A 12,627-nucleotide genomic window follows, 5' to 3' on the forward strand; every position below is an offset into this window, starting at 1 on the left:
TGATTACAATTTACTATTTGCTACATCCAGTCAATTATTAAGAGTTGTTTGTTTGTTGTACTACAAACATTTTAAAAACCTGTTTGACACATTTAATAAATGAATTACCAGACATACAGTTAAATAGTTAACAATAGTCACAACTGTTTCGCAGGACAAGAGAAGAGAAAGAAATATAACAAGTAATACAACAAGTAATATAACATGCTACTTTTCTTAGTAAGTAATAAGTAAAGACATTATATTCAGGTTTTTTTTCTGAAGAAACGAGTAATACATTACTTTTTTCAGTAACGTGCCCAACGCTGACAGCTATGGCCAAAAGTTTTGCATCACCTAGAATTTTAGGATTGAAACATAATAATAATAATAATAATAATAATAATAAAAAAATGAACATAATTTACATATTTTGTTTAACATAATTTAATCAAAGAAACTACAAAATGATAACGTAAAAATCTACTGGAGGCCATACTAGTAGTACAGTATTTCATTTGGAAATGTCACATTTTTCAATTGTTGTTAGTTTTTCGTTAAGTATATGGAAAATTACAAAGCAGCATGTAATTCAATATGTTAACATAACATTATTCAGCAGGTTTCATTCAACTTTATGAAGCAAAATGAATCGTTCTATAGGGTGATGCAAAACTTTTGGCCATAGCTGTAATTTGCACCCATAATTATCAAAAAAGAATTATTGTTGAATCACCTGTGTTTTTTTGTAATATCAAAAAATCTTGCTTGAGGAGCACCGGACAGAGCAGTTACAGACACAAACCTTACAAAATACTGACCTCACTAATGGACGTGATCATATCTGTTAGTATTACGTACATTTAAATGCTTAATTACATTACCACACCTCATTCGTTCCATCCCGTTCAAAAACAAAATATTAATTTTCTCAAGCAGGACTGAAAGATCTTCTTTTAGGTTTGGGTGCAGCGATCTCCGGAGGGTAGCTAATACTGGACTGCCATTCTGCCTGCTTTATTCATCTTCTTATAATGATTACAAATGAGAGGCACATGATTTTACATTACTTGAGTTATTTCCTCTCTGTCGGCATGGTCTATTTTAGATTTTCTTGATGCTGGGAGCTGTTCTTTCAGCACCAAGAAACGGAGCTCGGGAAAGTGATAATTAGTATTGTTTTGGTCCAGAGCCATTAAGATGTATTTTTTATTTATTTATTTATTTATTTTTTTAAATAGGAAAACTGCAATAATGATAATTATTTTTTATATGCGGACTATGGGGTGGAAGAAATAATTTGAGGTATGTTTTAAGAAGACCAGACTGTGTTAAGGGCAGCAGTGTGGAGTAGTGGTTAGGGCTCTGGACTCTTGACCAGAGGGTCGTGGGTTCAATCCCAGGTGGGGGACACTGCTGCTGTACCCTTGAGCAATGTACTTTACCTAGATTGCTCCAGTAAAAAACCCAACTGTATAAATGGGTAATTGTATGTAAAAATAATGTGTAAAAAATAATGTAATTGTATGTAAAAATATTGTGATATCTTGTAACAATTGTAAGTCACCCTGGATAAGGGCGTCTGCTAATAAATAAATAATAATAATAATGTTCTGTCTGCACAGTTTTGTATTGGTCCAGCTTTTACCCACTCCCCAACCACGCTCCTTCCCCCCACAACAACAACAGTGGATTATTGTAAAATAATAATTGTAAGCTATTTTAAAAAAGCAATTTGAAGGCGTGGGCTGTTCTGATACAAACCACTTCTCATGTGGTTGAAGGCACTTGGCTGTTCATATAAATGATTGGAGTTTACAGACGTATTATCGTTCAGTAGTTTTGGCACTACTGGTATTTCTAAAAATAAGATTTCACATACAATCTTGAAGATAATTGTAACCAGAATCCCCCAAATGGGAATGTGCAGTTTTATTGCTGCTGGATGTTAGTATCAGCCTGGGTGGTAATGTGTTATGTTTTTAATTCTTTGCTAGTAGTTTGTGGATTACAGTTTATTTTACACAGCATGTCAATCATGTTTTCTATTTCATTTTCACTTTCACTTATGGTTTGGAATGGCAGGAGGATTTGCATAGCAAGATTGGCAGCCAGTTGTCAATAAAGGCCAAGAATAATTCAAATTCACACCGTGCAACACAATTAACCTTTTCTCTGAATCATTGAGAGAATTGATACGTTTGTGCAGTAAGTGGTTATGGAACAATATTTGCTTGGGTTGTTTTAAATATGTTTACCATGGCAAAAAGAGACTGGTAGGGGGTTGTCATAGCAGTTTTTACCCGTGGTTTACAAAAAAAAGTTGGGCCTCATTGTATTTTAATTGAGATGGGGTTATGCTATAATTTTAAAGTTAATGATAAAGCAAAATAGCACAGCACAATCTTACAATAAGTAGTCTATTATCGATTCAGTTCAGTGATGTGCTGTATATTTATATATTTAGCACACTTTTTTTGTTTTTTTTTGGTAAATCAGACCAGATGTTGGAAAAAAAAAAAACTAATCAGCCACTAAGCAACACTTCAATATCAGCATTATTTAGGACTGTTAGGTAACTGGTGACAGTCCCAATTTGATATTGGAACACAATCTACTTTCAAGATCAAGCCTCACAGTGCTGATGGAAACATAGTATATCATTGTAAATACCTCCTGACTAAATACACTATGTAACACAATTTTTGTTCCTGGGTAGTAAGTGTTATTTCCTAATTGCTTATGCCTCAAAAGTATAGAAAATGGCTATTATTCCCCACAAACTTTGCTTTTGTGACCAGGACAGTGATATTTTGAAATGTACCTATTTCCAATGAGAAAACGGGCAAATTTGTGTCTTTTCGTTCACATAATGTCAGAAGAAAACAACATAAGAATCCAAATTAACATATATTTATACTACAGTAATACAAAAATGACTACAAAAGCTTTAGAAGTGAGTAGTTTTTCGAGATTTACGATTATACTGTAAATCACTTTCACGAATCAGCCCCCAAATGTAGTCTCCCATCATGTTCTCGTTATACTGTCCTTGGTAGCAGCGTTCAAAGTCCAGTATATCCTGGTGGAAGCGCTCGCCTTGCTCCTCCGAGTACGCTCCCATGTTCTCCTTGAATTTATCAAGATGAGCATCAAGGATATGGACTTTGAGGGACATCCTACAGCCCATTGTGCCGTAGTTCTTCACCAGAGTCTCAACCAGCTCCACATTGTTTTCGGCCTTGTGATTGCCCAGGAAGCCCCGAACCACTGCGACAAAGCTGTTCCAAGCCGCTTTCTCCTTACTAGTGAGCTTCTTGGGGAATTCATTGCACTCCAGGATCTTCTTTATCTGTGGTCCGACGAAGACACCGGCTTTGACCTTTGCCTCAGACAGCTTAGGGAAGAAGTCTTGAAGGTACTTGAAGGCTGCCGACTCCTTATCTAGAGCTCTGACAAATTGTTTCATAAGGCCCAATTTGATGTGCAGTGGTGGCATCAGCACCTTCCGGGGGTCCACCAGTGGCTCCCACTTGATGTTGTTCCTCCCCACAGAGAACTCGGTCCGCTGTGGCCAGTCCCGCCTGTGGTAGTGCGCCTTGGTGTCCCTGCTGTCCCAAAGGCAAAGATAGCAGGGACACTTGGTAAAACCGCCTTGGAGACCCATCAGTAATGCCACCATTTTGAAGTCACCTATGACCTCCCAGCCGTACTCATCATACTTCAAGGCGTCCAGCAAGGTCTTGATGCTGTTGTAATCCTCTTTGAGGTGCACCGAGTGAGCCAGGGGAAGAGACGGGTACTTGTTACCATTATGGAGCAGCACGGCTTTGAGGCTCCTGGATGAGCTGTCAGTGAAGAGGCACCACTCATTCTGGTTACAGGCGATTCCGATTGCCTCGAACAGACTGGTCACATTGTGGCAGAAGCAGAGCCCATCTTGATGGGTGAAGAAGCTGGAAAAATGTTGGTGACGCTTCCTCTGATCTGCGACTTGCACACTTTCATCCAACAAGTTCCACTGCTTGGGCCTAGACGTCAAAAGCTCGGCATTGGACTTGGTGAGACCAAGATCTCTAATCAAGTCGTTGAGGTCTTTTTGGTTCGGGTAGTATGGGTTTCTCTCCTCAGCTCCACCTCTGAAATTGTCATCTGGATCTACAATGTATTCCTCGCTCTCTGACTTGCTGCTCTCTTCTAAAGACGGCTGCTCTCTCTCCGGAGGAGTGGGTACGGGGAGCTCATGGCAGTGTGGCACCAGGGCGATGGATGAAGGAAGGTCCGGATACGTGATAGCAGATGCATTCTTGCCAGTCCGACGTTTGGAAGCGTCCACCATGCAGAAGTAGCAGTTGCTTGAGTGGTTAGTGGGTTCCCACCAAATTCTTGGGATAGCGAACTTCATGGCTCTCTTTTCCCCTCTGTACCATCCTACAAAAATACATTTATTTCACCCATGACTAATGTGTAAGAGATTCTCGCAACATTTTTCATATATGATATATTTTTTCAATAACATTGAAAATTGTAAAACATTTTAAAATTAAAAACTTTTACAATTTTAAAAAATTTAACAAATTCTATAACATAAAATTCTGAGCAACAATTGTCCATCTTACCTTCCAGAGTTTTTTTGCAGTGCTCGCAGGTGAAATGAGGTGCCCAGGGTTTGTCTTGATCCCCGACAGTCATGCCGAAATATGCCTTGTAGGCCTCACACATCTTAGCAGATGCTTCCACGGAGTACTTTTTCGCTCTTGTCTTGATAAATTGGCCGCAGACATAGCAAAATGCGTCTGCCGGATGCTTGCAGCCTCTTGATGGCATCTCAGAAAAATGCAGATATGTATCCACTTAGGCAGCTGGAACTAAACTGAACTGGTGGGCTTAAGGCCCCTGAATTTATACTACTATTTATATTACTGGAAAGTTCTAGAAAGTTCTAGAAGTTACTCCAAGTTTACTCAGCACTGAATCTATCTGGAATGTTCTGGAAAATAGGTAAATTTCAAAATATCACTGTCCTGGTCACAAAAGCAAAGTTTGTGGGGAATAATAGCCATTTTCTATACTTTTGAGGCATAAGCAATTAGGAAATAACACTTACTACCCAGGAACCAAAAAAAATATATATATATTGTTACACGGTGATATAAATATGAGCTGTATAATTGCAAGCTATTGTGTAATTGATGCTGCATTAAAGCTTCTTTTTAGCTTCCTTCATCTTAAATTAACTGGTAGCTGTGTTCAGACATTTGACCTTAAGGTTTACATTCATTGGGTATTCAAAGAAATTTGGTTTGAATGACCAAATCCAGAATGCTAGTTAATCTACACTGATTAAAGTTTTTTTGTGTGTATGTGTGTGTGTGTGTTTCAGGTTTGCCAGGATTTTCCAACATGTTTGGAAAGAAAAAGAAAAAGCTGGAGATCTCTGCCCCCTCAAACTTCGAACATCGTGTTCACACAGGCTTTGACCATCGTGAGCAGAAATTCACAGGCCTTCCCCAACAATGGCAAAGTTTACTGGCAGACACGGCAAACAGACCCAAACCCATGGTGGACCCATCATATATCACACCCATTCAACTAGCGCCTATGAAGGTATGGTAAGATCTCACATGTTTGTGTATGTGCTACTGATTTGCTTTTATACAGTTAAGGCTGGGATTTTGTAACAGAATGTGTGTAGACATGATGTGTGAAGTCATGGGGATGAAAATTAAACTTTTAAATACAATTCTACATACAGCATTATATACTGAGCATCAAAAGAAACGTATCACATATATTTGAGCATCAAAAGAAATGTATCACTTATATTTGAGCATCAAAAGAAACTTATCACTTATATTTGGATAAAATTCACTAGATGTGATCGAAAAATGACAAACTCTGTTTTAGAGCAGGTGCAGTGACTTTTTATTATGTTGATTAACAACTGACATTATTAAGATGATGTAAAATGATCTGTCGATCTTGGGCAGGTTTTGTGACTCTTGGTCTCCCAGTTCGTGGCCTGTCATTGACAGGTTTGAAATTGCTGGCTGTGAGCATCCAAGACAGCAAGCCAGAGTACGCTGCCCTAGTCCAGCCTCCAACATGCTGATTGCACGAAGGCACTGCTCTTTTGACAGATGTGGCATATTGGTGTTTTTCTGTGATTTTCTTTATTGCTTTTATTCAAGCTTGCAATTCAACAGCTGAAATCACTCCATATCCAGTGTCAAATCAACTGTCTCACTAATTAGGTGATTAAGTGCATATCAAGCGTGTCATGGTCAAGGATGAATGACTGAGTGATTAAAAAGAAACCAAAAACATTTTGTCAATGTCCATCATTTTTTTATTTTTTTCGAAAATATAATAGTGATAAGTTTCTTTTGATGCTCGGTATATTACAGTGCCTTGCGAAAGTATTCGGCCCCCTTGAACTTTGCGACCTTTTGCCACATTTCAGGCTTCAAACATAAAGATATGAAACTGTAATTTTTTGTGAAGAATCAACAACAAGTGGGACACAATCATGAAGTGGAACGAAATTTATTGGATATTTCAAACTTTTTTAACAAATAAAAAACTGAAAAATTGGGCGTGCAAAATTATTCAGCCCCTTTACTTTCAGTGCAGCAAACTCTCTCCAGAAGTTCAGTGAGGATCTCTGAATGATCCAATGTTGACCTAAATGACTAATGATGATAAATAGAATCCACCTGTGTGTAATCAAGTCTCCGTATAAATGCACCTGCACTGTGATAGTCTCAGAGGTCCGTTTAAAGCGCAGAGAGCATCATGAGGAACAAGGAACACACCAGGCAGGTCCGAGATACTGTTGTGGAGAAGTTTAAAGCCGGATTTGGATACAAAAAGATTTCCCAAGCTTTAAACATCCCAAGGAGCACTGTGCAAGCGATAATATTGAAATGGAAGGAGTATCAGACCACTGCAAATCTACCAAGACCTGGCCGTCCCTCTAAACTTTCAGCTCATACAAGGAGAAGACTGATCAGAGATGCAGCCAAGAGGCCCATGATCACTCTGGATGAACTGCAGAGATCTACAGCTGAGGTGGGAGACTCTGTCCATAGGACAACAATCAGTCGTATACTGCACAAATCTGGCCTTTATGGAAGAGTGGCAAGAAGAAAGCCATTTCTTAAAGATATCCATAAAAAGTGTCGTTTACAGTTTGCCACAAGCCACCTGGGAGACACACCAAACATGTGGAAGAAGGTGCTCTGGTCAGATGAAACCAAAATCGAACTTTTTGGCAACAATGCAAAACGTTATGTTTGGCGTAAAAGCAACACAGCTCATCACCCTGAACACACCATCCCCACTGTCAAACATGGTGGTGGCAGCATCATGGTTTGGGCCTGCTTTTCTTCAGCAGGGACAGGGAAGATGGTTAAAATTGATGGGAAGATGGATGGAGCCAAATACAGGACCATTCTGGAAGAAAACCTGATGGAGTCTGCAAAAGACCTGAGACTGGGACGGAGATTTGTCTTCCAACAAGACAATGATCCAAAACATAAAGCAAAATCTACAATGGAATGGTTCACAAATAAACATATCCAGGTGTTAGAATGGCCAAGTCAAAGTCCAGACCTGAATCCAATCGAGAATCTGTGGTAAGAACTGAAAACTGCTGTTCACAAATGCTCTCCATCCAACCTCACTGAGCTCGAGCTGTTTTGCAAGGAGGAATGGGGAAAAATTTCAGTCTCTCGATGTGCAAAACTGATAGAGACATACCCCAAGCGACTTACAGCTGTAATCGCAGCAAAAGGTGGCGCTACAAAGTATTAACTTAAGGGGGCTGAATAATTTTGCACGCCCAATTTTTCAGTTTTTTATTTGTTAAAAAAGTTTGAAATGTCCAATAAATTTCGTTCCACTTCATGATTGTGTCCCACTTGTTGTTGATTCTTCACAAAAAATTACAGTTTCATATCTTTATGTTTGAAGCCTGAAATGTGGCAAAAGGTCGCAAAGTTCAAGGGGGCCGAATACTTTCGCAAGGCACTGTATCTATGAAGAGGGAAATAAAAAACCTAATTCTCCTGCTCTCTTCACAGATATCTCCCAAGAAAGTAGAAACAAAGGAAAATGAATCTAAATAAATATTTTTTCTTATTTATTATGGTTTTCACAACATCAGTGTGAACCGAAGTGATGAACTGATCACTTAATTCAAGTCTTTAACCCTGTAAATTGGTAAGCTTCACGGCATATACAACTGCCCTTTTTTCAGTTTTATATAACATTCAGTGGGTTTTTGTCACAGCATTACAAGGCATCAAACAAAAATGTAGGTTTTAAATTCTTTAAGAAATAACATTTAAAGTCCATAAAGACTGTCTCTTTGTGTGCTTCTGCTGTGGTACAATTTGAAGTTATTTGTCCTTTTTTGTTTGTTTGTTTATCACAGCCTGCTTTACGACTGTAAACTACCGGTATCTTGCACGTTGAACAAAACAATAAACCTCCACTTTCATGAAATACATTTTTGGGGTATTGTGCAGATCGCGTTTTCACGCTTAGTTTTGCTGTTTTGCTCATTTTAACATATGCGTGCAATGCAGCAAAGTATTGAGTTAAGGTGTCAACAACTGCATTGTAAAGTAAAGCAGCCAAGCTAGTTCAACATCATTCATGCAATCATGAAAAAAGCGTTTTCTGTTTTGTTAAGGTGGAATTTCAAGTAGAGTTGGTAAAGTTCAATGCTTTCTATTAAAATCACGGTCATCTGCAAAAATTATGGAATCCGTGACACCCATGACCATCGTGACTTAATCCCAGCCTTACTTATAGTTGCTTGCATTATATAAAGTATTATTATTATTATTATTATTATTATTATTATTATTATTATTATTATTATTATTATTGTTGTTATTGTTATTGTGATTGCCATTAATATGATTGTTATATTACTATTTTTTTTATAATATACTGATTCCTGACATTCATACACTTAAGAAGGATCATTAGTGGTTAGGGCTCTGGACTCTTGACCGGAGGGTCGTGGGTTCAATCCCAGGTGGGGGACACTGCTGCTGTACCTTTGAGCAAGGTACTTTACCTCCATTGCTCCAGTAAAAACCCAACTGTATAAATGGGTAATTGTATGTAAAACAATGTGTAAAAAATAATGTCATTGTATGTAAAAAGAATGGGATATCGTGTAACAATTGTAAGTCATCCTAGATAAGGGCGTCTGCTAAGAAATAATAATAATAATAATAATAATAATAATAATAATAATAATAATAATAATAATAATAATAATAATAATAATGTACTTGATTATAAAATAACAACATTTACAGGAAACTTCATCCACTGATGTCGTTTTTTCTTAGAACCTCACCCCTAAGTCGCTTTCAAAATGAATACAATGAAAGCTTCAAAAGCTAACACGAACAATATTTCCTAAAACAGATTGATCAACAATGTTCTCATTTTTAAAAAATCCAGTAAAAGATACTATCTGGCACCAATGGGTTTTTATTGACTATAAAGTGCATGGCCTGTGATCTTCTAAATTATGATATTTCACTGATACTCTTAGTCATAATAAAAATAATAGTATGAAGGAGCAAATCCTGAACTAATAGTATAATGATTATATAAACCGACATATCGGCCAATAGGCCTTCCATAGGAGATATCTATGAAGAGTGAAATAAAGAACCTAATTCTCCTGCTCTCTTCACAGATATCTCCCAAGAAAGTCCGGTCAGCTGAAACGTCATTACGAAAAGTATGCCTTTTATTACACTTTTATTTATTTTTTTTAGAAAAATATTAAAATTGGTATTTGTTACTGTTGTGGTAATGCAACGGTACTAAAGCAAGTGTCAGGCTGTTTGTACAATGTTTATTTTCAGTCTGGTGTTTGATATTGAGCTGTAGGCTTGCCTTATCTCATTCCTCTAGCAACCATCACAAGTGAACGATGTTTTGATTCTTCATTCAGATGCTCAGTTTGATTTCCCTAAAGAAATAGGACAATGCAGTAACACATGACAACTCAGTAATCCACTGATCCACCAAAGAACTGCAATACGTCAATTATAAAATAAAGATCACATTTTAGAACCAAGTAACACTGCATAACATATCTGTGGCCTTGATCCTATCGCACAAACAGCAGCACAGCCACCAACCAGGATTACTGAGTTCCAACAGCTTGTGACAATTTAAAGTGTTTCACTTAGTGATAATGTCCTGATAACTAGAGACTGAATGACTGACTGAATGGCCAATCACTTGACTTAATATAGAGATTCATTCCTGGCATAGTTTCTCATGCAGTATAAATGATAAATATTGATTTACAAGACTCTTCAAGGGGCAGAGACAAGTCATTCCAAACAAGTCTCATTTGAATGTCTTTCTGCATACTTTGCGACAGTCACAATTTAATTGATAGATGTCCACAAAGCTGTGCCTTAGAAGCTGTATAGCATATTGCCTATTCAAAATGCTTACAGCCAAAGAAAATCCAGCGTTATTGATCATTTAGAACCCTAGTATATTCCTAAAGCAACTAAATACAATTGTCAATATTAATAATTACGCTAGTATTGGTTTGTGATTTAGATTAAACAGAAGCAAATGTGTCCTTGTCAGAATTGTGTTTCTGTATTTTGTGAGGTAACTGCAGCCCTAAAATGTAAGGATTCGTTTTGAGTTAAAGCTTATCCTTAATGTTATTTGCATTTTGTGTTTACATTCACAGAGTGCCAAACTAGATTCTCTTTTGTATAGATATTTACTAAATACCTAAATGTATTAATACTGAATACAGACATTGAATGGGAATGAAGGAAGTGACAAAGTTAGAACAGGACATAAAAGAGGATAATACACGAATAGAAAAGTAATGTTAAAAAAGGAACATAAAAGTACAGTATTTTATTGTATAGCATCAGTTCTAATGAAGGTCATTTGTTAGTTATGCCAGATTTATGATTTACTGATCAATGTACTATTCTTGTACTATGTAAAGTTACTGTACTAGACCTAAAATAACCCAATTTGTAATGTATACTGTGCTATAAAATGACTGTATTTGGAGAAGTACCTAAGTAAGTAAATCTGTCACTGAAATATGACATTTGATCTTGAAATACAAGCATGTAGCTTGATTGGTAACACAGTATGTTGTATAGTCGATCTCAAGCAATGCAACTTGACAGTAGAATATACAGTATGAACATGATCAGCTTTTGCCTGGCAGTTGTTGCAAATGTGAATTATTACTGGCGGGCAAAAAAGTTCTGAAAGCCACGGCTGGAGCAGGTGCAGTGTGTCTTGGATGTTAACAGAAGTGTGTATGAGGCCAGAAATTACGTTGATGTCGCCACGGGATATACAGAGAAAGAGAAATCAGGTATGCAGAGAGGGACCTTTTTTTGTTTGTGAATCATTCTATTTGTAATTGGTTTGTATCACACACTGTGGTACTTGCTAACCCATAGGAATATAGAAAACAAGTATATTACTATGTTATGTACAAGGAAAGAATTTAACTGAATGGATATGGGTAGATATATATCTGTATACATATAGCACCAACTTTTTATAATGTATTTTTTTAATTTTTTTTATTATTGTATAGTTATCTATCTATATTACAATATATACAAATAAACAAAATTCAGTAGACTTACAGTATACTTTGTCTTTTCTTTTTGTACTAGTAAATAGGGAATAGTTATCATAGCTACGTATGTGTTAGGTAATGTTACAAGCCTATAAATAGCATTTGGCTATTTTTCTGTTCCTCGCTTCCTCAGACAGAATGATTTATTACTACTGATAAAAGGTTTGAACATGTTTGTACTGTATGCATTCCCTACTATACTCGTACTGTGCATTATTGAGTATACTTTCTTATTACAACCTCACAAAAAACTGCAGTAGTTAAATAAAGATACAAATGGCTTTTTAGATGTGTGTGAATATTTGCAGTTAATTCCTACTGTGTTTCTTTGCTTGGAACATCACATGCAGCAGCTCCTTAGTTGACATATAGGCATCAGTGAAAATCCCATACCCCTTGTTTCTACTTTCTTTTAAAGGGTTTGGTATCCATTTGTGATCCTCAGGGTTTCCTAAGGATTCCCTAGTCTTCCATTCATCTGCTTCCATTTATGTTTCAAGGGAGATAACATTTAAAAGCACACGCACTTGGATTTTTCAGTGTCATACTACCACACACAAGGTAAAATAGTGCATTATTTAAGTAAATGCTCAGACAAAAAACTTGATCAAAATATTTTTTATCCAGTTCTATGTGCACCTTGGCACAAAATAAACACAAGATGAATGGTATATTTTTAAATGTGATGATTTTTCACAGTGTTATCAGATGACATCCAGTGGTTATATATAATAATGCACCGCATGGTAAAACAGTACTTGTGCTTGTTTGAATTATTAAGGTCAAGAGCATTGACAAATAAGGAAATTCCTCAATTTGTGACATGTTGTAGCTAAAGATACATGCCCTAAATCGTCCAGATCTAAACTTTATGAATTATTCCATATTGCATATTTTAGAGATTTAGAAGGCAATTTGTTTCTGGAGATTTCGTGTATTGGCCGTTCTTGGAGTGGGACAGGTTTCAC

General features: G+C 36.8%; 1 protein-coding gene across 5 annotated transcripts in view; it reads left to right on the plus strand.

The window, feature by feature from the left end:
- LOC117403291 (serine/threonine-protein kinase PAK 5-like) overlaps window positions 1-12,627 on the plus strand; it is a 130,378-nt gene that overhangs the window by 48,055 nt on the left and 69,696 nt on the right. For 2 of the 5 annotated variants that reach the window (XM_034005331.3, XM_034005332.3), the window contains 2 exons: window positions 5,363-5,586; window positions 9,707-9,751. In XM_034005331.3, the coding sequence (XP_033861222.2) occupies window positions 5,363-5,586; window positions 9,707-9,751 (269 nt within the window). Of the gene's footprint in view, window positions 1-5,362; window positions 5,587-9,706; window positions 9,752-10,927; window positions 11,387-12,627 lie in introns of those variants that run through there. The other 3 variants (XM_034005334.3, XM_059024258.1, XM_059024257.1) reach the window with 2 other exon arrangements.

The sequence above is a fragment of the Acipenser ruthenus genome, chromosome 5 (genome assembly GCF_902713425.1).
Source record: "Acipenser ruthenus chromosome 5, fAciRut3.2 maternal haplotype, whole genome shotgun sequence".
Taxonomy (NCBI): domain Eukaryota; kingdom Metazoa; phylum Chordata; class Actinopteri; order Acipenseriformes; family Acipenseridae; genus Acipenser; species Acipenser ruthenus.